At 44.7% G+C, this 26,413-nt stretch overlaps 2 protein-coding genes across 30 annotated transcripts; one reads left to right on the top strand and one right to left on the bottom strand.

Annotated features, from left to right (window-relative positions):
• Positions 1 to 81: 81 nt before the first annotated feature.
• Positions 82 to 18,039, bottom strand: LOC117644931. Of its 29 annotated transcripts, none has more exons than XM_034384705.1 (11): positions 17,525 to 17,550; positions 15,263 to 15,354; positions 13,128 to 13,218; positions 11,130 to 11,264; positions 9,552 to 9,617; positions 8,698 to 8,886; positions 7,664 to 7,867; positions 6,132 to 6,316; positions 4,813 to 5,101; positions 3,630 to 3,908; positions 82 to 445 (listed from the first exon to the last, which is right to left on the bottom strand). In XM_034384705.1, exons 3-11 carry the CDS (start codon positions 13,185 to 13,187, stop codon positions 323 to 325), a joined length of 1,530 nt encoding a protein of 509 aa, XP_034240596.1. In that variant the 5' UTR covers positions 13,188 to 13,218; positions 15,263 to 15,354; positions 17,525 to 17,550; the 3' UTR covers positions 82 to 322. The 29 variants fall into 29 exon arrangements, with proteins under 29 accessions (XP_034240596.1, XP_034240566.1, XP_034240592.1 ...); XM_034384675.1 differs by lacking the exon at positions 17,525 to 17,550 and adding an exon at positions 17,423 to 17,510 and having other exon boundaries at positions 15,294 to 15,354; XM_034384701.1 differs by lacking the exon at positions 17,525 to 17,550 and adding an exon at positions 17,163 to 17,266.
• Positions 15,436 to 26,195, top strand: LOC117644958. The gene is made up of 7 exons (XM_034384786.1): positions 15,436 to 15,550; positions 17,541 to 17,656; positions 19,506 to 19,663; positions 22,570 to 22,746; positions 23,557 to 23,702; positions 23,946 to 24,115; positions 25,258 to 26,195. Exons 3-7 carry the CDS (start codon positions 19,506 to 19,508, stop codon positions 26,032 to 26,034), a joined length of 1,428 nt encoding a protein of 475 aa, XP_034240677.1. The 5' UTR covers positions 15,436 to 15,550; positions 17,541 to 17,656; the 3' UTR covers positions 26,035 to 26,195.
• Positions 26,196 to 26,413: the final 218 nt, after the last annotated feature.

Below are 26,413 nucleotides of genomic sequence, written 5' to 3' on the forward strand. Positions count from 1 at the left end.
TTTGAGACTGTTGTTTTCGAAATAGTGCTGCTTGTGAACAAGGCGAAGCCAACAACCTAGGAACTAAGGAAAACTCAAGGACGGGGTTTCATGTGAAAAGTTTACTGACAGAAGAAAAAGCACAAGTAGACAGAAAATAATAAATGAGCAGTTAAAAATTATAATATTTGACACGTCATCTCTTCAGCTAGACAAAGTATCAGAAAAGAGGCTTCAAAGAAAAATTAGAGATAACAGCTTAACTTAAGCTTTGTCAAACACGCAGGAGAGCCACGAGGGAAAAACTGCGGTCTACTCAAAATAAAACTGACATGGGCGACGGTCACTCCCACACTGGGACGAGTTCCGGCCGCTTGGAGTCGACGGGCCAGACAGCCTGCAGTCGGAATGGGAGATACAGGTGCTTGAGGCAGGGCATCTTGGCGAGCGCGGGGAAGTGCTGAGCCTGCCGAGAGAAAGACTATGAATTAAAGGACGGCCGCGATGACCCACGGACACTTTCGACTTCAACAACATAAAGAACACCGAGGGACCGTCAACTCTAGCATATTACTTCGTAGACAGGCTGCATGTTCCTTGTATATTAGTCATATATGATCACTGAGAATGAATTGTCGAAAAAACACTGCAAAAATTTTTGACTTTTCTTCCTTCTGTAGGCAATAGCATCACAAATTCCATCCAACTGAAAATTTTCCTAGAATATTTGAACCTTTCTGAGTCTATAATAACTATCCCAACACAGAGACTCAAAGTAATGATAAAATTGATTTTAACCAAAGATGTCGAAAAAAATGTGCGCAATTAACGACAAAATTAACTTTAACGATCCTGTCAGATACAAGGGCGTAAGTATAACGGGAAACCGTAACGTTCATGGAAAGAACAGAGGATAACCTGACCGCCCAATCTCCGTCAAGAAGTACTAACAACCAAAGGAACGTTTCAGATGAGCCTTGCCGTAATTTTCGGCATTCAAAACGACTGGACAATTTCGTGCACTGTAAAATGTCTAACTGTTAAAGACTGCAGCAGCAACATGAGCGAGATTTACTCAAAAAATCTCATTCAACGAACGGTAATGAAAGCAGATGATACTCGTTTGGTTTTCTTCTAGGTAGTAGTTCGGGATTATTCATAATTGTGTATGAAGTGAAATAGACAGCCCAATAAAATACATAGACCTAAGCGAGCTGGACAGTGTTGGTGCAAGCCGAGCTGTGGCATGCACCGCCGCGCCGTGCCCCGAGCGCGCTGGGCCGTGCCGAGCCGTGAGGCATTGTTGCTGCTCTGTGCGCTGTACCGGGGAGGGACTGTGCGAGAGGGGGTAGGGCATTGTTGGCCGGTGCCGCTCGCCGAGGGGGTATGCGCTCTCTGAACCTGTGTACCGACTATTACGCTATTACGCTCTATTACGCCACAAATTAATCGGAATATAGCTAAAAACGGCCTAAAACACACCAAAATTGATAAAATTTTGACAATTTCGGCTATTACGCGACTATTACGCGCATTGTTACGCGTGCTATTACAGATAGAGTGAACCGACTATTACGCGAGTGCATGGCCCCTCGCCGCTCGCGCTGTACCCGGAGGAGGAGTTGTCGATGCGTCGCGCAGGCTGAGCTTCACGCATTCACTCACCAGCCCGCCCCGGCAGCCAGCCCCCATTATTGTTAGGGACTCTCCAGTAAAAGCTAGCTGACACCTTTAAGTGTTTTATATTGTTCTAGGTACGTTTTAAAGTACTAAAGGTATCATCTGCTAAAAATACCAAAGAAGATCGGCAAAGTATGTTAAATTTGCAAAAAAAAAAAAAAATTCAAAGCTAACTTGAAGCAAGCTGCACAATCATATTGTAGAGAAATTGCACTATGATATTGAGAACCTTCACTGTACACACTAAATGTCATGGGACTTTTTTTGTCCCACGGTTTATGCAATTTTAAGCACATCCGGTGGTGATGCAAATTTGTGTCCGCCAGGCGGGACTAATTGTCAAGTGAAAGTACAAGTTGCAGCTGGCGCCGGACAAAATGTGTCACCAGACGGGAACAAAATTGTATCAACGTCGGATGTGCTTAAAATTGCATAAACCGTGGGACAAAAAAAGTCCCATGACATTTAGTGTGTACGAACATAAGAGTGTGGCAGGAAATCCTTGCAGTGCCCACCGGGGGAAGTAGCCACACATTTAGACGCGTTTGGAGCTCCCGAGTCGCTTCAGAGGATAAGGACCAAGCGTGTGACCCCACCAATGGATTCCTCGTTTGAAAGGCAGTCCATTGGTGGGGGTCACACGTTCGGTTCGAGTCCCAATTAGCGACTCTGGAGCTCAAACCGCGTCACGGATTCTGACCGCCTCCCGCGGGGTGAATCACTCTGCGTTCTGGTGTACACATGAGTACATAAGTACGAGTGAGTACACCTCGCTTTACTCATAAATTTCACATTTGAAAACACTTTAAGGCTTTAATTAGCGTTTTAAACGGCACTCAACGCCAAATCGGTCGAAAAACTAGTGAATTTCGCCCTTTTATAATTTAACACGTTCGCTGCGACGGGGTTTTGGGTGGAAAAGCCCAGACTGCGAAGGCCTCCCCAGAGAAAACTATTGACCGCACAAAGCTCGGGCACATACCATTCGACTTCTCATGGGGTCAAAACACCAACGAGCAAATAAAAAAAATACGACCACGGGTGTTCTCGTATCGCAGTATGGGCCATTCCGCCAGTGCGCGGCGTCCAGACTGCGATACGAGAACGCGCGTGGTCGTATGAGAAAATTTCTGTTCCGGTCAAAACGGGGAAACAGGAACAGGTAGGAAAGAGCGACCAAATTTTTTTTACCTGCTAGGTCTCCCGAGAGTTTTGGTTTTTGTTTCGACGTCCTGCGACCATTTTCGTACGAGAACGCGTGTTCTCGTACCGCAGTTTGGGCAAACGGCAGTTACGAGAACGGTGTTCTCGTATCGCAGGAAGCGCCATGGCCAAAAATTAATTCTTCGCCCACGCACTAAAGACACTACAGGCAACTAAAGAGAAATAACTGCAGCCAAATTTGTGCACCAAAATTCATCAAACGTTTAGAATTTACTGAAATTCGTGAAAATTCATCGAAATTTGACTGAAATTCAACTAAATTCGACTAAAATTCATTGGATTTGTACACCGAAATTCACAATGATTTCCCTTGCAGGCAACATTGGGAGACGTCGGATAAATAATTTGGCCAAGGCGCATCCTGCGATACGAGAACACCGTTCTCGTAACTGCCGTTTGATCAAAATGCGATACGAGAACACCGTTCTCGTACGAAAATGGTCGTAGGACGTGGAAACAACAGCCGAAATTTTCATGAGACCTTGTAGGTCAAAATTTTTTTGGTCTCACTTCCCTACCTATGCCCGTTTCCTCGTTCTGGCCAGAAAAAAAAAATTAGCAAAATACGAGGCGGCATGTTCTCGAACCGCAGTTTTGGCCCGCCCGATACGAGAACGCGTGTTCTCGTATCGCAGCGAACGTGTTAAGAGTACACTGAGTACGGGCGAATTTGTACACATGAGTACACTAGTCATTCACCCCTCGCCGCCTCCACCGGTCTTCTGGCCCACTGTGGGCTTTCTCACCTGCACCCCGCCGCACTTGGAGAGGCGCACCACCTCGAGGCAGTCCTTGGCGGCGCCCTGCAGCATGGCGGCCACGCTGGCGTCGCGCCACCCGTTGCCGATGAGGCTCAGCTTCTTGAGGCGCGCGCACATGGCGGCCAGCGCCCCCAGCGCCGCGTCCACGGCGGTCGACGCGGCCGGCGGCACCGCCACCTCCAGCTCCGTCAGGCCGGCCAGCACGCCGGACACGCGCCCGTCGGCCGTGGCGGCGGACACGTCCCCCACCACGTGGAGCTCCATCTGCAGCAGGGGGAGCACCCGAGTTGCATTGGCCCTTGCATTCCCATTTTCCACGGCACACGCTAAAAACTGTTCCAGGTTGTCCCAGGAACTCCCTGCAAATCGCCTATGCCTTCACTGTTATTCAGACTGCGATAACCACCGTCTCTATTTTGCAATAATAACATTTTTTTTTGCCAAGATGACAACTTAACATCTGCTATAAAAAATTTGTAGCTAAATTTTACAATAAAATAAAACTTTCTTGCGATAATTACTACAAAGAAATGCAATAAAAAGTTATCGCAAAAAAATGTAGTAAAAGTTACTTCAAAACGCTCTTTTATCGCAAAAATAACGGGGAGGTTATTACAACAAAATTGCAATAACAAAATTATCGCACTCCAGGGTGCGATAAATCGTGGGAATGGCAACCTCGGTTTTATCGCAAAAATTTCTAGTAAAAGTATCGCAACATGAATGACAGCGTTCACCATTAGCCTCCTGGGAAAACCAGGTTCCGTGTTTACCGCGCAGTCGAGACGCTCAAAAACACACTATGAAAATTTTCTTACGAAGTGACTTTGAATAACACAGTAATCTGAGCATACGTACACTGAAATCGGAAGTGTGGCGAATTTACCACATTTGACTGTGGTGTGACTTAAAATGTGGTTACCTCAGTCCACCCTACGTACAAATGTGGCAAGAATTAGAATCCTTAAAAAATGTGGTGTCCAAGTCTATAATTTAGACTCGAACGTGTGACCCCCACCAACGGATTCCTCGTTCGGAGAGCAATCCATTGGTGGGGTCACACGTTCCGTTCGAGTCCCATTTAGCGACTCTGGAGCTCAAAACGCGTCCGGGATTCTGCCCGCCTGCACCGGTCTTCTGGCCCACTGTGCGCAAGCCGCGGACTCACCGACTCCAGCAGCGTCATGTCCGCGACGATGCGCAGGAAGTGCGAGCGCAGGGCGATGCTGCGCAGCTTGCTGAGCCCCGCCAGCAGGTCCACGATGGGCAGCGCGACGCGCGTCTTCTTGAAGCCCGTCATGTCCAGGTGCGTGATGGCGTCCTTGCGGTGCTGCAGCAGGTCGGGCACCCGGTCGTCCTCGTACTCCTCCCGGCCGCCGCCGCCACCCACACTGTCGCTGAACTCGTCGTACTCGCCGAACTGGTCCACGCTGCCGAACTGATTGTCGAACCAGTCCCTGGGGAGGGCAAGGGAAACGCAAGAGATCACAACACGGAAGTGGAAGATAACACTGGTACAACTAATGTGTTGTTTTACGCCCCATTCAAGCGTAAGCGAAGTTCTACGCTTCATTTAAGCGCCGCCGAGGCGCAGTTTGGAGCAAGGTTTGGAGCGACATTTCGAGCGAACAGCCTGCAGCATGGGCCAGCCCGTCGAGCACGTCTGTGTTGCGGCACAGCCTACCCGCGCGAGGTAAGGCGCGCTCCTACCTCACTACCATCATTCATGTAAGTGAACACTACGTAAAGACGACCGACCACCGGTTTGGGCGGGTCTGACATCTAACTTCTAGCATAGCATAACAGTAAAGGTAAACCAACAAAAACTTCAACTAACAATATAAAAATTCTAAACATAATTTTGACCAACGGACAAAATTGAAAAACTTACCGTAACAAAAGTGAATACATGAATGTAACATAACGTTAAACCTTTTAAAATCTGAAAAATCATCATCCATACACGTTCTAATTTTCTGTTTTTGACGTGTAACATTAATAATGCGTACAACTGATTGCCGTAATGTCTAGGGGGTTCACTCTAGGAACCGAGGTGTGAACGTAATGCACTCTTATTTAAGCATGCCTACAAGCACACATTCACAGCATACTTGCCTGGCACACGTTTACAAGGGGAAATAACTCCAGCCAAATTTGTGCACCATGAAATTTATCAAACATGTAAAATTCACTAAAATTCACCAAAATCCATCAAAATTTGACTGAATTTCGTCGAAATTCGAACGAAATTTGACTGAAATTCATTATACATGTACACCGAAACTCACAGTTATTTCCCCTTGCACGTTTAAGTAGAGTGTGCCTGCAAGACGCTGAATAAGAATATGTGCCTGCAAGTACACGCTACATAAGAGTGTGCCTATCCCATAGAGAGAAACCATAGAGAAGATTTGGCAGGTGTCACAATTACGCGCTAAAACTAAAAATATAATGATTGTTACTGGTTCATAGATAAAAATTACTTACCTGGTCAAATACAGCTCGATTTCCTTGACTTTGGCGAAGCACACCTTCGGCCGCTTGTTGCCGAACTGCTCGATCTGCGTCTGGAATTCACCGCTGTAGGCGCTGAAGTGGTTGTCGACGGAGGTGACGGTCAGCTCGAGGGTCGTCAGGTTGGGCATGGCACTGATGATGTCGATGGCATTCGCCTGAAAGAGTGCGCTGATAAGAATCTTCTTCAAACCACATACTAAAAACGTTTTCCTGCGCGCCAATGCACGAAATTAAACATGCAAGTGCTTTGCAATTCACAAATTTGTGCGCGACAATGCACGATTTTCTGCACACTCGCGCACGAAATCGTGCATTGTCGCGCGCAAATTAATGCGTTACAAAGTGCATGTTTAATTCATTGGCGCGCAGAAAAACATCCATAGCAATCTCGTGTGTAAGGAAAAACTATCAGCGAGACCAATGAAATTTGACAAAGATGAATGCTTGAAGTTACATGGAACTACTTCAACGACACAGAACTCGTGTGTGCTTGTTACAGGAGCGAGAATTGCCCCCACATGTTGACAGGACTTTCATAGCTAGCAGATGAGGTAGTGATGATAGGATATTAGATCCATATACGCAGGGAATACAAGAGCGAGAAGGTACATCATTCTTCCAGCGTATTATCTTTCGCCCATCTTAAAGGGTGAGCATAACCAAAACATCCCCCTATGTAAAGCCTTAGGGAAGTTTCTGCTTGAAGCGTACCCATGCCTAAATTTCACAAGTGCAATTAATACACTGCGTATGCGAAGCTTTGAGTTGCCGCCGGAGGCAACACTGAAATCGAAAGTGTGGTGAAGTGACCACATTTGGCTGTGGTGAGACCAAAAGTGTGGTTACCGCATTCTACCACACGAACAAATGTGGTAAGAAATACAGCCCGTCAAATAAGTGGAGTAAAAGCCTATAATTTAGCCGTTACCTCATGTATTGGGTGGTTAAGACCACCATTTTATGAGGTATGGAGGACTGACCACCTATTTCCTGTGGTATTCACCATGAATTTTAGGTGGTACTTTGCTGACCACTGATTTTTAGGGGTATTGACTGGAATTCCACGTGTGGTAAATTTGGGTAACCACAGTTTTGCGCCTACCACACATTATCTGTAGGCTGTACCACACTTCGAAGGACAGTGAAGCAGATATATGTACCGTGAAAGCGGGTAAAATGGACTACCGGTGGGTTACGTGGACCAACCCTAAAACTCTTTTACGTGATCGGTGATGCCGCCTACCTGTGGCATGGAAAACCGTTTCGGCCACTAGCATCCGAACTTGTAAGTTACTTGGCTCGAGTCAATCATTTAGAAGAATTTGAGGGGTGGTCCACATTACCCGCTGGTGGTCCATATTACCCGCATTTACGATACTTGGCCAAATGTGCAACTGGAAGTAGTGTGTACTCAATTCTAGTATTCCAAGGCAAGCGTTTGAATGCCACGGAGTATGAGTTCGCGTGACCTAGAAGACAGTTAGATTTACAGTGTAGCATACCTGAGACTTGTTCATGTTGGCAGAGGCGGGCTGCACCAGGGCCCGCATGGTGATGTTCAAGCTGGTGACGGTCTTCTTGTACTTCCGGAGCAGCTTCACCAGCTCCTTGGCGTACTTGTCGTCCGTGGCCCACTCGGCGTCGCCCAGGTCCAGGTGGCGCACGTCGTCGGGGCCGGCCGTCAGCGCCGCGATCACCGAGTCCACCTGCAGGTGACCGAGTCAGTGGGGCAAGCGCACAGTGGGCCAGAAGACCGGTGGAGGCGGCCGAAACTCGAGACGCGTTTAGAGCTCCAGAGTCGCTAAATGGGACTCGACCCGTACGTGTGACCCACACGGCCTCGGCACACTAAATGTTTAAGCACATTTATTGGCCATAACTATATGGCCATTACACGGCAAAACCAACGTTCGGGTTTCCCAGGCACAACCTGGAAAAAGGCGCTGTTTGTCCAGGGTGCGCCTGGGAAACCCGGACGTTGGTTTTGACGTGTTGTCGTGCAAGCGGAAGCTACGAAAAAGTTCGCACAAAATTAACGGGGAAATTTTCCAAATCATCCGTTAAATGATAGTCCAATACTGAGAATCCAAATGCTATGAGTATAGCGTCAATTGGTGCAATGCAAAAGCATTGCACATGAAGTGCAATGCCTCCCAATTCCCATGCATAGGGCCTTTTCGGGACGCATTGCACGTAAGGTGCGATATCTCAGCTGCATTGCACGATACCTGCTATACTCATAGCGTTTAGAATCTCAGTGAATTAGGGGCACGCAATTAACTTCCGATTCCGAGTTTTATTATCCAAATTTTACTTTACAGTATCCTTGAGCACGAATACACTGTTACTGTACCTGACATATGCACAAAACAATAGTTACGGACAAAGAGTCCTTAAGAATTAAACGTGTAGTATTTTTTTTTTATAAATAAGGGACAGGCCTCACACAAGAATTAAGTGTGATTTAGGTACAGTTTCCGTTGTACTTTTGTTGTACTATTCACATTTTTCCTTGCAAAGCAGTGTGTCAGCTTACCTTCTTGTCCGGGCGCCACTTGGGCGGCTTGAAGAGGGCCATGAGGCCCATGCTGTTGGCGGCGTAGCTCGACGTGGTGCGTCGCAGCGCGGACAGGTCCAGGGACGCGATGGCCGGCGCCTTCCTGGCCGCGCGCAGGAAGGCCGTGTGCTGCTCCGCGGTGTACTTCAGCACCTCCAGCGCGACCGCCTGCCGCCGGAACCAACACACCGTCAATTTCAACACTCTCAAAACGTTACTGACCTTTTCCTCATTATTTACGTATTCGTATAAACAGCAATAAAACGGAGTATTTTCCAAATTAGTATGACTAAATTGCCTTTGCAGTATTATGCACAATACGAAATTATCAGCACATTAGTTAATATTTCCTAAGTAATTCTTTAATAAAGGAAAAGTACGTATTACAGTTGAACAAATTACTTGCGTAGGTACTGACTAAATGAGCAAAAAGTCAATGACGTGCTGAGAGTGAAGTTTCCAGCCAAAAGGTTTTAAGCGTGCAACTTGTAACTTACAAACTGTAATACACAAATGAAATTCGCACGTTTCAAATTGTGACACAACACACGAAATTGAACAACTACATCTGGTGGGTACAAAAAATTGTATTCCTTCCACAGTAAGTTCTTGTTTGTTTTTCATACGCATAATAATGCATGCACAGGTAAGTAAGAAATATGAGTATCATATTATGCATCACAGTGAACATTAGATCATGTAAAATGCTTAAAATGTACAGTGATGCATAATACAATACCCATCTTACTTGCGTATCTGTGCATGCATATTGAGTGCATAATTATGAAAATAAAAGTCCACTAGAGTTTAGTGTGTAAACGAAGTCGACTCACCGCTTGCGCTTTCTGCTTGGCTGGGGCTGCAGATGGAGTCTTGGCGGCAACATCAGAGGAGGCTTTCTGAAACAAGAAAACGTTCACTGTGGTTGGTTGTCGAAATTTCTCACGCCAGAGTGACACTCCCACCCTATCCCTGACATTTAAGCTGGAAATTCATTAAAACCATCAAAATCTGTGACGTCGATTTTATTAAGTGAAGGAACGGAAAGGAACCGACTGTGTTGATCATGTGTTTGAATGAAGTCGGAGAAGACAATGGCAAAAACCAAAGGCCAAAGGCCTGTACTGAGACTGAAGCCAGAAAATACACCTTGCCCATTCACCGATTTGTAGGAACGCATGTCTCTGGTAAATAACTGCACTCTAAATGTCATGGGACTTTTTTTGTCCCACGATTTAAGCAATTTTAAGCACATCCGACGCTGATGCAATTTTGTTCCCGTCTGGCGACACATTTTGTCCGACGCCCGCTGCAAATTGTATTTTTACTAGACAATTTGTCCCGCCTGGCGGACACAAAATTGCATCACCACCGGATGTGCTTAAAATTGCATCATTCATGGGACAAAAAAAGTCCCATGACATTTAGTGTGTGCACATACTACTAGCCTTAAGGTTTTTGCAACTACATGCCTCAAGTGAGAAATGAAGCAAGGGAGGATGAGACAGTTCTTAACAGAATTATCAATTTTCACTCTTTTCTCTTACTGTGTGAAAGACCTTGTCGATTTGAAATCCTTAAAACCCGGGTGGTGGAAATGACGGCAGTTCTTACTAAATTCCATCTGAATATTCACTCTCTTCTCTACAAAAGCCTATTCCCCAACTGTCCCTCTACCTATTCCTAAGACCTTGCCGATCCTTGAACGAAAAGTCAAACTCGAATGTCCTTCAGGAGTTCCCATCGAGTAAATATGGGTGTTAGTTACGAACTACACTATCACTCAAAAAAATTTCAATACAAAATTCTGTAACATGGTTATGCAGTAATTTCCACTACAGATGTTTCAGAATTTTGTATCAGCACTGATACAAAATTTTGTTTCACGCGTTACGGTAAACTGTTTCCCGGTTACAGAATTCTGCAATGCAAAAATCATAAAAATTTGTCGTTTTATAAACAAAATTTGAACCTCAACGACCGTTCGTTCCTACACATTCGCTCCGTCGCTCCTGTACTCCCGAACACCCGGAGAAACCGAACTGCGTTCTCCGGAACCGAACCCCGGTCTCCCGGATTGCCAGCTCGGCATGCTACCGCTTGCGCCACAGCGCGCCCAGGGGAAATAACTGCAGCCAAATATTGAACATCAAAGTTCACTTAACACTTATAATTCACTTAAATTCACTTAAGTTCATCGAAATTCTTCTCAGAATTCAGTAGTATTAGACCGAAATTCAGTGATGTTTGGATGAAATTCATTGGATTTGTACCACAGTGATTACCCCTTGGCCCCACCCTGTCTTACAGGGCCTCAGTGATATTCCCCTGGCCCCACCCTCTCTTACAGGGTGAAAATTTGCACAGTCATTTTAACTTTATTGGCAAGTATCGCGAAGGGTCGAACGAACCTGCAGTTGTCGTTGGGCTTCGGCTAGCTGCTCCGACAGTCTGGCGTTGTCAAGCTGGAGTAGCCGGCATTTGGCCTCCCAATCAATGGCGGCACCGGGGGGCGACTTCAAGGCAGGTTGCGGCTCGACTCCATTCTGAAACGGAACGATTTCACTGTTACTGTAGCGTCAGTTGGGGGTTATTTTGGCACTCAGGGTAAGCTAGAACAGCTGGACTGCAAGAAAAAAAAAGTTCCGCTAAGGCAAGCTTAGCAAAGCGGTCTTGCCGTGGACCGGCCGGGGAAGCCGGGCAGAGAGGGGGCAAGGAGGGAGGGGGTGGCTGTGAGGAGTGGGGACTGGCGCGGCGAGGCGGCGTGGCGGCGCAGGCGACGACGAACGACGAACCATGCACTCTCAATCTTCTATAGACTTTTCATTCTATATTATGAAAATTTTTTTCTGTGGCTTAGTGATTTTAGAGCGTAACTATAATATAGTAAAAAATCACGGTATTTTGCTGAAAAAAATCTCTGTGAGCTGCAGATAATTTCATGAAGGAAAATACAGTATTACAGACAAATATTTTCTGCAGCAATAGTAATTTAATATCATCAGTGGACAGATACGAGAAAAAATGTCAATGACAACAGAATATATTGTCTGTGCATACAGTAAAACTATTCTACAACAACAGTGAAAATTCTTTGTGATGCACAGAAAGGTTAATCTGTAAGTCTACAGAAAAATATTTTGGAATTGTTTGGGAACTTCGATAGTGCTAAAATGTGTTCAATAACTTCTTTATTTCCCATCCAAACCTATGTCATGCCTTGACATTTTTTGTTCGCCTTGTCAATACAAATCAATTGCTGCAAATAAATGCCCATTTAGGCCACTTAAATTAACTCATTAATCTTTTACCGTGGTACACGCAGTATAATTTCACTATAAGTACCACATTACTTTTCCCATAATCTACAGTAAAAAATACTATATTCATGAAAAATGTTTACTGCATTCACACAGTTATTTTTCTCTGTAGGTTTTTACTGTGCTTTACAGAAGATAAAGTCAATAAAAGGTATTCAGTTAGTTTGCTGTATATTTTTACTACGGCTGATCGTAAATTTCACTGTGACTACAGTAAATTTCTTTTTACTATAGATATATTGGAAAAAAAGTCCATAGAGATGCTGAGAGTGCATGGTTTGTACGATTCTCGTTGCACTTTTATTGCACAGTTTTCGTTCTTGCAGTGTGTTTCTTGATCCAGATTTGGCGTTTTAGCACTCACGCCATTCCAAATGTTCATGCTTAAACACTTACGAAGTATTTTGAGCATGCACAGTAAAAACTAAGTTACTTCATTATACGAGTAGTCAATTCTTAAATTCAGACCTAATTGCTTTGAAAGCTTACGTATTCTCAAAATACTTTGCTATATGAAGCTACTTTACTTCGCAAGGCTTAAATGGTTCGTAAGGTTTCCAGAGAGCCATCTTCACAATGGGACCATGACGTATCAATTATGAAATCTTGATCAAGAAACAACGGCTATTTCATTTTAACCCCGTGTCCCAAAATTACCCCAACTGAACCTGCACGGTGAAGCATAAGCGACATTTGGAGCGAATCATTTTCCAGGCGAATTAATTTTCCAGGCGAATCAATTTCCAAGCAAATTAATTTCCAGGCGAATCAATTTTCAAGCAGATAAATGTCCAGGCGAATCAATTTCCAGGCGAACCAATAGTCAGGCAAATCAATTTCCAGGTGAACCACCAGGCAAATCAATTTCCAGGCGAACCAATAGCCAGGCAAATCAATTTCCAGGCGAACCAATTTCCAGGAAAACCAATAGCCATGCAAATCAATTTCCAGGCGAACCAATTTCCAGGAAAACCAATTGCCAGGCAAATCAATTTCCAGGCGAACCAATTTCCAGGAAAATCAAGTTTTGAAGAAATCGATTTTGAAAAAAAAAAAATAAAAAAAATAATAATTTACAGCGCCACTTACCGACTTCAAAGCGTCCCCAGACAGCTTGGGTCTCTTGGCAGCAGACATGGCGGACTCCATGATATCTTCGGATAAAAACTCACTGGAGAACCTGAAAAAGAGGAGGTTCAAGTGAAGCAAATTATCAACCGAGCTTTTAGACAGACCAAGAAACGAAAGGGAATAATGAAAGGGGTAAATCACTAATGAACACGCCACTATCCTTTGACTTGACTCTTTATACTTGGCTTAAGAAGGATTTTGTGCAGCAATAGCGTAAAGAGGATTTGATTCCTTACTACAGACTATTTTGTCCGTTACGTAGAATTAAAATTGTCCTTTATCCCTTAGCTCAGTGGTGCAGAAGACAATTTAAACACAATGTAACAGAAAAATTTGTCTGTAGTATGAAATAAAATCCCCTTGGCGCTATTGCTGCACGAAGTTCTTCATAAGCCAAGAACAAAAAGACAATACGAGGATGAGTGTGAGTACACTTATGGCAGCGCTCGGTATAATACTCAAAAATTTTTTAAGAAACGGAAGTCGACGGTAGTTCAGATTTTCTCCTTTTTGACCATCGCTAGACGACTAGACAAGTTCAACGTTGGCTAGCCATTAGCCAGATCATGAGCCAGATGGGGTGTAAATGCTGGAGCAGAACAGCTCGCCGCATCTCAATATGAACCAGTGCCGAAGAGAGAGCTCTGAAGGACCTCATCGCACCACGTTTGAAATTGTCATTTAAGGCACTTCAGCGAAGAGGGCTCTCCAATCGACTATTTGAACGTACCCGAGGATAAGAATAAAACGAGCGCGCCGCTTCAGTTTGGGTCACAACAAACGGACGACAAATAAATTAAATATCACAGAAAATCTCTTTCAGGAAGTTGTACAGCATTTCAAAAGGTGAAACATAATATCAAAGACTCATTCGGGTGTAAATATGATGAAATTACAACCGCCGGTTGATAGCCTGTTTGATGAGACCCAACCGGAAACGGCCCGGTCGACTCTTGCTCATCTTCTCGAGTCCGCTGAAATAGTCTTTAAATCTTGAAACGGAAGAGGAACAAAAGTAAGCCGTAAATACAGCTTCTGAAGCTCTTCTTGGGGCTTACTTTTGTTCTTATCTTCAGTTTCAAAATTCCTTAAAGTACCTTATTTGAGCGAGTACGGCCGGCCGGAGCATTGCCTAACAAAGGCCAGATTGACAACTTGCCGGATTCTACTTCCGTCTCGGAGTCTACTTCCGGTTTGACCGGATTCACGAAGGTACCCTGTTCAGTGTCACTGTGATTCGCTGTGATCCTTTCTGTCCGTCTACGAAAGTTCAGTCGCGCCTTCCGGTGTATTTGCTTAGTCCACGGATCGGAGTTGGCGAAATAGCCGAAACGCGATTTGATGATAATAGTTACAGGTGTTCGTTTCGGTACCTTGACTGAAGTGTTTTGAGCTTCCAACTCCGCTGAGAAGATTTATGGGACCTCGGCTACGAAAACGTGAGACATAAAGATTCAGTACGAAGGTACGATATCAAACACCTTGAAGAAATTTGAGAGACCACCAATCTAACAGTTGGCTCTAGAGCAAAGCAAGACTCGTCTCCGCCTCGTTGGGCGAGTCAAGGTAGCGCGAGCTCACGCGAGCTCGCGCGAGCTCCAGACAGAATCACAGGCCAAGCCCAACAGGGTATTTCGGAGCAGCCCTGGCCCGGAAGAAGAAGAACAAAAACGGAAGTTAGAAATGACAGTTTGTATGAGAAATATACGCTCCAGATGAGCATCCGCAGCGTATATTTCTCATAAAAACAGCAATTTCTAACTTCCGTTTTTGTTCTTCTTCTTCCGGGCCAGGGCTGCTCCGAAATACCCTATTGGATTGCGAGCGAAGACGAAGGTTTGAGGAAAAACTCAGAGCTATTCGGAAAGTATGTTACGCAGTTTAGAACACCTCTTACCAAGCGCGGCGTTGGCGTTACGCTAGCCTGGAACGCTTCTATTCCTCTATCGTGCAGCGTCACGTGAAAGTTCTTATATCATGTGAGAGCAATGTGATCTCATTATACTACGCTATACCCGATCCCCTTCACCGAAAGAACCGCAGCGTTACGCAGGTCGAGTGCCCCCTCCCTGTTAAGTAGCGTAACTTCGTACCAGAGGTTGTCCAAACTAGGTAAGGACTTACGGTCGAGGCCAATAAGTTGACAGCCGAGTGCAAATGCAGGGTTGCTGACGGATGAACCAAGCTGCGATTTAGGAAGAAGGTCAGAACAACTTAAATCGAAATCACACAGGCGAGGCGAACTCCACTCGCGCGATGAGTGTTCACTACCCGCGTCAAGCGCCGTGGGTTGTACCTTCAGACGCCGCCGGGCATTGAGGATCTTGGTACGCCAAGAGATGACTTGGAGTTCTCCCAGATATTTGGGCTAGTCGTCAAAGGTACTTTACACCGGCGAGGTCTGGTCTCTTACAATCGACCAGCATCAAAAGCCAATGTTAGGGAAGGTTCCGACTTCATGATATAAAATTTCAATAACATAAAAGGGACATTCCACGTGAATCCAACGACGGTTTGGAATCGAGGTCCTCGGATTTCGACCCAAGGGGTATCAATCGATTCTGTATCGGCCCCTGACTCACCATGTAAATTTTTTTGAAAAAAATTTGGACGGTTTAGTTTTTGCACCAGTTTTATGGTTTTTAAAGTTTTAAAATAGTAAAAACAAAAATTTTTTTTCAAAATTTTTTTTAGGTGTTCTTTAGGGTTTAGGAATGAGGGAAAAGCATTGAAAGTTGTTTGAGAACCATCTGGGAGGTTTTAAGGGTAGTAAAACAGGTGAATTTTGGTGAAAATTTGACAAATTTCACCGTTCTGAAAATACGTCATCATGGATTTTGGCCAAACTTTTTTTTTCTTTTCCTCTACTATTGGTGCATACTCCCTTAAGAGGGTTTGGATGGCCCGCCACAATTTTTTCTTCTGGAGCCTATAACATGTCTAATTGCGGCATATTTTTCCCTTTAATTGACTGTTTTTTTGTCGTTTCTCTCATGCGCTTACTTGGTCGACCATGCAGATCACTCAAAGTAAGGATATCAGGGCCCAACACAACTCCTGGCAGCTAGCTCCTCTATATGCAGACTTTTAGGGACCCATGCAATCATAGTTACTTTACACAAATTTATTTTATTTTGAGCACATTTTCACTCATAGATCTCGACTAACCTGAGACACGGAGTTTCGAAGGGGACTTTATGTAGTACAGCACATGTTTCAACTCCATTACTCTTTCCATTAAGAATTTCTGAATCTTGCCATCCTTAAATAGTGAGTTGTCACTAAACTTTTGTCCACTTCAAAACTCCATGTCTCAGGTTAGTCGAGATCTATGAGTGAAAATGTGCTCAAAATAAAATAAATTTGTGTAAAGTAACTATGATAATGATTGCATGGGTCCCTAAAAGTCTGCATATAGAAGAGCTAGCTATCAGAAGTTGTGTTGGGCCCTGATATCCTTACTTTGAGTGATCTGCATGGTCGACCAAGTAAGCGCATGAGAGAAACGACAAAAAAACAGTCAATTAAAGGGAAAAATATGCCGCAATTAGACATGTTATAGGCTCCAGAAGAAAAAATTGTGGCGGGCCATCCAAACCCTCTTAAGGGAGTATGCACCAATAGTAGAGGAAAAGAAAAAAAAAGTTTGGCCAAAATCCATGATGACATATTTTCAGAACGGTGAAATTTGTCAAATTTTCACCAAAATTCACCGGTTTCACTACCCTTAAAACCTCCCAGATGGTTCTCAAACAACTTTCAATGCTTTTCCCTCATTCCTAAACCCTAAAGAACACCTAAAAAAATTTTGAAAAAAAATTTTTGTTTTTACTATTTTAAAACTTTTAAAACCATAAAACTGGTGCAAAAACTAAACCGTTCAAAATTTTTTCAAAAAAATTTACATGGTGAGTCAGGGGCCGATACCGAATCGATTGATACCACTTAGGTCGAAATCCGAGGACCTCGATTCCAAACCGTCGTTGGATTCACGTGGAATGTCCCAAAAGGTGCTCTGGCGCAGCCGGAAGTCGGAACGAATCTCGATCTGCCCAATTGTTGATTCAGGAACGTTGCCTGCCAATCAACGACGGTGTTTCAAGTTGTTACGTTTACTTTAAACCAACGACCAGCTGTCTTCACACCGACAGCTCGTTACAAAATCCTGGTTGATAAGTGTCCTTCCGGTCTTCAGTCGCGTCGGAGTATCCCTGCGGATTCGGGCAAGACCTAGCCTCCTTCCGGTTAGTAACTCAGTTTGCGTGAAAGCTGAGTGCGCCCCTGAAAGTTCTGGATCTGTGTCTGGCCCATGCCCAGACGCTGGTTTCAGCCTTGCTGACTGACGGTCTACTCACAACTTGGCCCTTACAGCCGCATGGGATTCTTGTCCTTCCTGGTGCGCACCTGTGGCTCTTACTGGACTGTTAAGGTCGAGCTCGGCTTCTTCTCGACTTTCAGTCGTCAGTCTCTTCTGTTCTGAAGTTGAGGTAAGTAGTTCGCCAGTGTAGTAGTTGGCTGCGTCCGTGCGGTCAGTGTCCGTTCAACTTCCCTGGGTACAGCGTCCCGAGTCTTGATCACGTGGAGGAAGGCAAGTCAGATCAGAGGAGAGCTCACTCACGGGACCCGGCCGAACTTACCCACTTGCCTGACGCACCCGTTGCGCTGAAGAGAGTGATGTAAGAGGGTCAGATATGTTCGGGGTGATGAAAGACTCTGTTCTTGTTCCTGATTGTCGGGGAAGCGCTGAAAGGGACGTGGAAACGAAATGAAGAAGACGGAAGTAATGCCGAATTTATGAGAATGAGCGTCTGACCCAGTTCTGTCGCCTGCGTAACGCAACGCTTACATTAGTCAGGCTTGTGTCTTCTCTATTTGTACTCGACTTCCGTTCCAGCCCCTCTCCGAAATATCCTCCTGGGTGATTCCGTGGATCCTGGACCGTAAGTCTGGACACTAAAAGACATGGGATATTATTTTGTCCGAGTCCCTTGGATGTTGCAAATCAAAGCACATCCGACCCGAGGGTGATACAATTTTGGTCCCCCTTGACTGTTTTTAGGACTTACTTTTGAACTTTCATTTCAAGATTATTTGGAGTACCTTTGAGAATACACACTCAGCGCGTTACTGACTTTTTGCACATTTTATTTGTACGTGTGCAAGTACTTTGCTCAACCACTACACGCTCTTTTCGTTTCTGAAAGATCAACTTAGAAATTATTTAATCAAATAACGTATAGACAATTTGTTTTCATCAAAAAGTTTACAAGAAGAAAAATTGGCCTTACTTAGAAAAAAAAATACCAAGTATCATCCTTGCCTAAACGAACATGTACTTATTGAGAAAAAAAGGCGGTAACGTGCCGAGAGTGTTATTGCTTACTCAGTGCTAGACTGAAGATTCCTCGTGCGTTTACGAAATAACCCGAATTTTTACTCGTTCTTTACACACCACACACAAACATACAAAACGCTATGTGAAGAGAACGAGTATTGTGTTCTAAAATCAGTTTTGGGGGGACATTACTCATCTCAGATCTTACAGCATGTGGGAAAATGAGAGTGGTATCAAATGAAAGATGGAGTGTCAGTCGCTCGATCGTAAATGAAGTTTTTTTTACTTGCAATGAGAAATTTTGAGAAAATGAACATGAAAGAGAGACGTTTTTAGTGCATTATGTGAAACTAACCTCTTTTCAAGCGTTTGTATCTTTTGATGTAGAACGCCGCACTGAAACGCAAAATAGAACGACAAGACGTCTTTGGTCAACAAAAATCTAGGAGGGTTTTTTCCAAGTGACTGGATAATTTTGAGAAATTTGGTAATAACGAAACATTGTTTGACCATAACCATGATACATATCTCAGAACTGCAAGCTGTGTCATCTTAATGAATTTCTTTTTGAAGGTGTTGCATGTCTTATGTTCGAGATGAGAGATGAAATAATGAGTTTCATTCGACTGTTTTCTAAAATTAATGTGTCTTTCTGAGGGTTTTTTGTCATGGAAAAAAGCAGGTTTTTAGCACGGACTCAAGTGTAAATTCGATTTTGCACGAGAATCGATATCTCGAGATATCGCGATGCATCGATGTTTCCTGCCTGAGAGGAGAACCAACCGGAAGCGTTCGTTAAAAGGCAAAATTACAAATCGTCAGAGGACAATTCATGTAACGATCAGCGACTGACACATCAATCTAGCTTTGTAAAGAACGAGTCCCTCCCATGTGATATCCATTCTTTGATGTCTTTCCTTCTTGCTTCTTACTGCGTGTAAAGTGTGCTCTCTTTAAAAGTCGGCAGTTCCCATCGAGTACTACATTTCTCTGACCCGCAGATGGAGATCAGTGCGTTGCCGGACAGTGAGTTGCTGGAGGTGCTGAAGTACTTGAGCACTGAACAGCTGCTGCAGTGCCGCTCCGTTTGCCGCCGGTGGAGCCTATTGGCACTGCATACGACGCTTTGGCTCAACAGGCGACTAGACTATGACCCCAGGTGCGTCAAATTTCAAAAGTTAAATGGACTTAAGAAAAACATTTTGAAAGAAAAAAAATACGATTTCAAGAAATCCTAGGAGTCACGAAGTCAATTTGATTATTGTGTAAGAGTGTGGAGAAAGAAAAGAAGTGGTGTTGTGAAGTTGTGGCTCAGGGGACTACCAATGGCAGTGGTACCAATGTGGTCGATGTGCCATCCGTCGAAATTTAAACTTGACAATAAATAGAAATCAAAATGCTGGAAAATTCAAAAAATTCCAATGCTAATGTATTCCGCAGTGTTCTGACAATGGAACATCTTTGAAGTCCATCATGATTAAAATGTTCTTAGCAGAAAGAAGTCAGTAAATTAATTTTCTCGGGTTGGCAACTATTTTCTCGGCGTCTGCGCCCTTGCGAAAATCGCGAAGCTGAAAGCGCCAGCAGTCGCGCATTAAAACTGCCCCTCCATTGTTGTGGACGTTGAATTGTTTGGCTTGTTTCAAAAGGCTATGGTTCTCTAGTCATGTTTTCTTCAATTCTGTGTAATAGTTCTCCCTTACAACGTATCAACACCACGACGGTTGGTTTGACAAACTTCATAAACTCGGGAGGGATGGTTTCGAAACGCGGGTGAGTCTTGTTCGAGGAACATGAGCACTGCAAGTCGCGAGGTGGAGCGAAGTGGTCCTAGTGCTAACTGAATCACAACAACAACACTGCGCATGTCCAAAAACACTCCAATCAAGAAGTATTATTGGATAGTTCTACCCGAAAAACTGCGTTCGAACCGGCACCAATTCTATTGTTGCATCTTGTCTACCTGCAGTCAAAGAAATTTTTCATTTCGAACGTTGCTTTTTCAGCTTTTGGAGTAAGCTGTACAGACCCAAAAAGAAGCTCCGCTATTGGTCCGCCCCGGCTCGGCTCCCCCCACTCCCTTTTTTTCCCTTTGACGAGTCGAGTTTTGCCATGGAAACGGCGATTTTGACAGCAAATTTCTCAAAATTGGCCACCAAATTTTTGACCAGATTTCAACATCAGAATCAGCGTTCAAAGTTCTACTAGTCTGCAAAATCTCATTAAAATCGTATAGAAAACTTCCGAAATGCATAAAGGGCCACACAAATCAAATCTCGAGCCGGCTGAGTCCTGGGTATACTATAAGGCTACTTCGTGCCTAAAAATACGATTTCAAGAAATCCTAGGAGTCACGAAGTCAATATAGTTATTGTGTAGGAGTGTGGAGAAAGGAAAAAAGTTGTGTAAAAGGGATAGGGGGTGGTTTAGGTACGAATGGCAAGGGTATCAATGTGGTCGATGTGCCACCCGTCAAAATTTAAACTTGGCAACAAAAAGAAATCAAATCAAAATGCCGTAAAATTTGAAAAATTCCAATGCTAATGTATTCCACACTGGAACATCTTTGAAGTCAATCATTATTAAAATGTTCGTGGGGGAAAGGAGGCAGTAAATTAACTTTCACGGGTTGGCAACAATCTTCTCGGCAACTGCGCCCTTGCGAAAATAGCGAAGCCGAAAACACGAGTAGTCGCGCATTAAAACTGCCCCGCCATTGTTGCTGACGTTGAATTGTTTGGCTTGTTTCAAAAGGCGGTTCTCTAGTCATGTTTTCTTCAATTATGTGTAATAGTTCTCATTCACAACGTAATAACACCACGACGGTTGGTTTGACAAACTTTATAAACTCAGTAGGGATGGTTTCGAATCGCAGGTGAGTCTTGTTCGAGGAACATGAGCACTGAAAATCGCGAGGTGGAGCGATGTGGTCATCGTGCTAACTGAATGAAAAGAAACATCAAACAAATGTTCCGCGCATGAGCAAAGACATTCCCATTAAAAATTTTCATCAGGCAGTGCCAATGAAAAGACTGCGTCCAAAAAACCCTCTTGTGCTATTGTTACATCTGTTCTATCACGGTCGCGGAAAGTTTTTTATTCGAACGTCCTTTTTCAAAGCAGCGACCGTTTTTGGGGTAACCTGTACACAAGCGAAAAGGAGCCATGCTATTGGTTGGGTTTGGCTCGGCTCCCCCCTCTCTCTTCCCTTTTCGTTGACGAGTCGAGCTTTGCTATGGAAACAGTGATTTTGACGGCAATTTTCTCAAAATTTATCGCTAAGATTTCAACCATATTCCAGAATTGAAATCACGTCTCAGAATTCTACCAGTCTGCAAAATCTCATCAAAATCGTACAGAGAGGTTTCGACTTGCATAAGGGGCCACGCGATCAAATCCCAGCGAGGCTGAATCCTGGGGGATACTATAAGGCTACTTCGTGCCTAAAAAAGCATGCGTATCACTTATTACAACTTCTTCCCGCAAACTTCATTTTGAAGTCAGGGAAAATAACTTGATTGTTACGCTGTCTCTCAAGGGGATTGGAACTGAGTACGCACATCGAAAGAAGTGAATACCAGCAAGAATGGGACATTGTGATTGGATTGGCATTTAATTTAGTCGTTATGTTCTCTTGCAAGCCTTAATCCGAAGTGATGTCCAGTTTGCGGTTTTGGCCTTTATTTTAGCTTTCACGGTAAAAACGGAACCTGGTTTTCCCAGGAAGCCGATGGTGAAGGCATAGGCGATTTCCAAGGAGTTCCTGGGAAAACCAGGAACCGTTTTCACCGTGTTCTATGCAGCTTAGTTGAGCGAATTTAACTTATGCTTGCCCATCCACTGACGAGAAAAGCAGCGCCTGGTTCTCAGGCTGCTCTTGAAAAATAGACTCCACTTTCCAGGGTGGGCCTGGGAGTCCCGGGTGCTGCTTATGTCGTGCCGAATTAGGGTAAAGCTTTTAAAAGAACCGTCGTAAATGTGTGTGTGTTTGTGTGTGTGTGTTGTTTTTTTTTAAATAGGTGTCACAGGTGAGATTGTGTAATTTTTTCTTTCTTCTCTACTTAGAAGTAAATTTTATGTCGCTGTTCTGAGCCTTGCGCCCTGCCTGCGCCGATTGATCATCCTTCATTCCTACAAGACCGACGCGTGGGACATTCTCCTTTCGTCATCCTGCGCCATTTTCGAATTAATGATCTCGTTTCAAGAATCGGACGCTTGGCATGTGGCACTGTTACTGTCAAGGTACGCTGCTCAGTGGGCCAGAACACCGGCGCGGTCTGCCGAAACGCTGCGTTTTGAGCTCCAGAGTCGCTGAACAGGACCCGAACCAAACGTGTGACCCCATCAAAGGTATGAACCATCTATTGGTGGGGTCACACTTTCGGGTTGAGTCCCTTACAGCGACTCTAGAGCTCAAAACGCAGCGTTTTGGCCGCCATGCCGGTCTTCTGGACCACTATACGCTGGTAGTTGCTCACCACTGTGGCCAAAAGCTACGGAAAATTCTTTAGACAACTTAATAATTCTCCGTAGCCCTTCTTGACAATATTCACCGTAGGGAATTCTCCGCAGGACCTCATACTATTCTCCAAGGGCAAAAACCTTTCAAGAAATCGTGTACAGACTTCTCGGTGTTGCCCTGTATTACGAGCATATTACACGTGTATAAGGCCTTAAAATGCCATAATTTTGCACATCGGAACAAAAAATGGTGTTGTGTTCACGAGAGGGCGACCACATAGGATGTTTTGGGACACAAGATTTCGCCGGATTTCGCAAGATTTTACTCGATATTACGCCCAACATTTGGTTGTTTTGGGTCCTTTCTAGGGGTAAGATTTCAGATTTACTGAGATTTCTAGCGCTTGGGGACACAAGATTTCTAGAGTGGTCGCCCCCGTGTGTTCTCATTTACAACGCGTAATACACGGTTTTTGTGTGCAGGATATTACGCGAGTGTTTACCCTCTCCGTATTTTCCTTAGGACCTTACATTGTTATTCGTAGGACTGTACTGTACAGTATTCTTGTACAGCTGTACAGTAATCCCTAGGGATTACTTTTGCAGGCAGGCTTCTCTGGGACGGTTGAAGGAAGTAGGTTTGAGCTTGTACAATGGCCCCGGTGACGACAGTGCCAATGGACAACACTTGGAGCGAGGTCTATGCGCGTTGCTCCTGCAAATATGCCACACTCCTGGTGAGTAGTTACACTTCAATGCAAATGCGAGTGCGGGACAGGCGTGGATCAAACTCTCCCGCGTTTGTTAGCGTGGGACGGGGACACGGATTTATCCTACGCTACAAGTGTGGGACAATGGTTTGTCCGGGTTTGCTCCACCCTTACTATGGGACAGTTTGACCCACGTTATCGAGTGCATGCCTGTCCCGCACTTGGATTTGCAGTGTGTCGAATCAAAGACATTACCACTAATGTACCCAGGGTTGGAGTCCTTGGCTTTGTCTTTCAACGTGGATGACCGTGTCGTTCGCCAAGCTCGTTCTGCAATGATACCAGTGCCCGCGTTCCTGAAGCGACTGAATTTCTCCGACCTTGAGCAGTCACCTGCCTGCGTGCTGTTGCTGTTGGAGAGGCACGCGCCCACATTGGAGGTTAGGCGACGCGCAGTGGGCCAGAAGACCGGTTGAGGCGGACAAAACTCTAGACGCGTTTTCAGCTCCAGAGTCGCTAAATGGCACTCAAACCGAACGTGTGACCCCACCAATGGTTTCCTTGTTCGGAGAGCTAACCATTAGTGAGTGGGGCACACGTTCGGTTCGAATCCCATTTGGTGACTCTAGAGCTCAAAACGCGTCTAGAATTTTCTCCACCTTCACCGGTCTTCTGGCCCACTGTGCGACAGCGTGTTCACTAAAAAGACGTTTGCGAAGTATTCTCCGTCATTGTATTGCAAACTCTCTTACAAGCACTTTTCTTTGGATTGCGAAGTATTTCTTTGAAACTTGTAAAGAAAATGCTTTGCAATTTACAAACCAGACCAATGCTTCGCAACGTTGCAAACTTTTTTCTTCGCAACTTACGAACTATTTCTTTGCAATGCGAAGAAAAAAGTTCGCAAGGGAGTTAGTAATACAAAGACAGAAAGTACTTCGTGCTGCAAAGTACTTCGTATTGCAAAGTACTTTTGTTTGCAAGCTTTTCGGAACTTTCCAAATAAGACCGATTTTAGGGCTGTTCTGGACTGTTTTGACCTAAGGACATATCTTCACACTGAAAATGAAAGAGTCATAATCAATCATGAGGTGTAGAATTTTGGATGAGGTATTCTTTTCCACTCAAAATCGGGTGAGAGTAATTTTACCTCCCAAATTTGGGTAAGAATAATTTTACCACCCAGATTTTGGTGGGGTGAGAATAGTTTTATCACCCACATTTGGCTGATAATATTATCAAGCCATATTCACTCTCAGGCTGATACTGACTTTTGATCTTTAGTTAAAAAGTATTTTACACAGCAATTAAAAGTACTATCTCCTCATTATCTTTTTGTAAGATTTTGTTCGTTAGATTGACTTAAAGTCAGTTCGCTATTGATACACGCTTTATCGCCCAAAATTTGGTGAGGAAGCCTTCCTTACTCACACTAGGGACCTTGTCATCGGTTTGCTGTGTACCAAAAGGAAGTGAAATGAAAACAGCGTCTGCACAAAAACAATCTCAAAGCGATGGAGTAAAAGTTAACTTTAAATTAATGTTTCAACGAGTGTTTCAACTGCTGACTCCGCTCTTCCAGGACGTGTCGGTGTGGACGGACGACAGGCGAGTGGTACCCCTGCTGGCCTCCATGCCCCGCTTGAGGGAGTTGCAATGCCATCTGCTGCCTGACATGCCGTTGCTTGAGCAGTGCCAGTTGAAGAGCCTCCACCTCGAACTCATGAACACCTCATTGGAAACACCAACGGTGGTGGCACGTCTGGCTGGGGCGCGGCAGTTGCTGCGCACGGTGGCCACGCGCCTCAAGGAGCTGTCCGTGGTTTTCTACAATGTGAGTCACGAAGAGGAGAACTTGTTCCTGGGCCTGGGCGAAGGGAAGACCCCGGCAGCGCTGCGCAGCCTGGAGGTGCTGGTCGACAGTAACGACGGCAGCGACCCGGTGCCATCCCTGATGCCCTTGGCGTCCATCCTGCACCGCCTGCCGCACCTAACCAACCTGGAGATTTATTTCTTTTCCCCCTCGGACGCCTTCTTGGAGACGCTAGACGGCCGGGTTCTGCCTGGACTCAAGAAGCTGTCAGTCCACTTTCCGTCAACTGATTGCCAGCACAAAGTAGCTCACAGCCTTCCGGTTCAAAAACTTCTTCGAAGGTATCCCCGGCTGCATTTCATTATGGGACGCGGAGAGACTGAAAGAGCAGGCTGCGAGTTCTGCGACGAGAACGCCTGCCACGACCTTCATGACCAGTCTTGGGTCGTCCTGTTCAGTCACCGGGATGAATCCGGTTGCGATGTGAAGCACAGCGATATCGCCAAGGGCGTATTCGAAATGTTCATCGACACCACCATAGTTTAGTGTGCCCACTGTTGCGACCCATTTTATCCTTGTCTATTTTACAAATGTTTTCCTAGAATGAGAGGTCTTTTCTATTGAAATTTTTGCCTACATTAGCAAGCACTATTCTTGTTATTCCCAATAGCCTTTAACTATGTTAATAAATTATCAACCAAACTGTTTGCCTCGTTGCCTTCTTCTACAAATATGAGAGGTCGCCCATTCATTCCTAAATCCCCGAGGAGCGAGGAGGGAGTTTTGGCTACGTCCTATGTGTGCTTTTGTATTTTTTATTTTGGAGAAGCGAAATATGAAGAATGCACTTTTAAGTTAGTGCAACATTACATACCTATACACCTACAAGAATTTTTAAACCATTTTTTTTATTTAATTAGCCCTT

Source organism: Thrips palmi, unplaced genomic scaffold (assembly GCF_012932325.1).
Source record: "Thrips palmi isolate BJ-2018 unplaced genomic scaffold, TpBJ-2018v1 HiC_scaffold_18, whole genome shotgun sequence".
Lineage (NCBI taxonomy): Eukaryota > Metazoa > Arthropoda > Insecta > Thysanoptera > Thripidae > Thrips > Thrips palmi.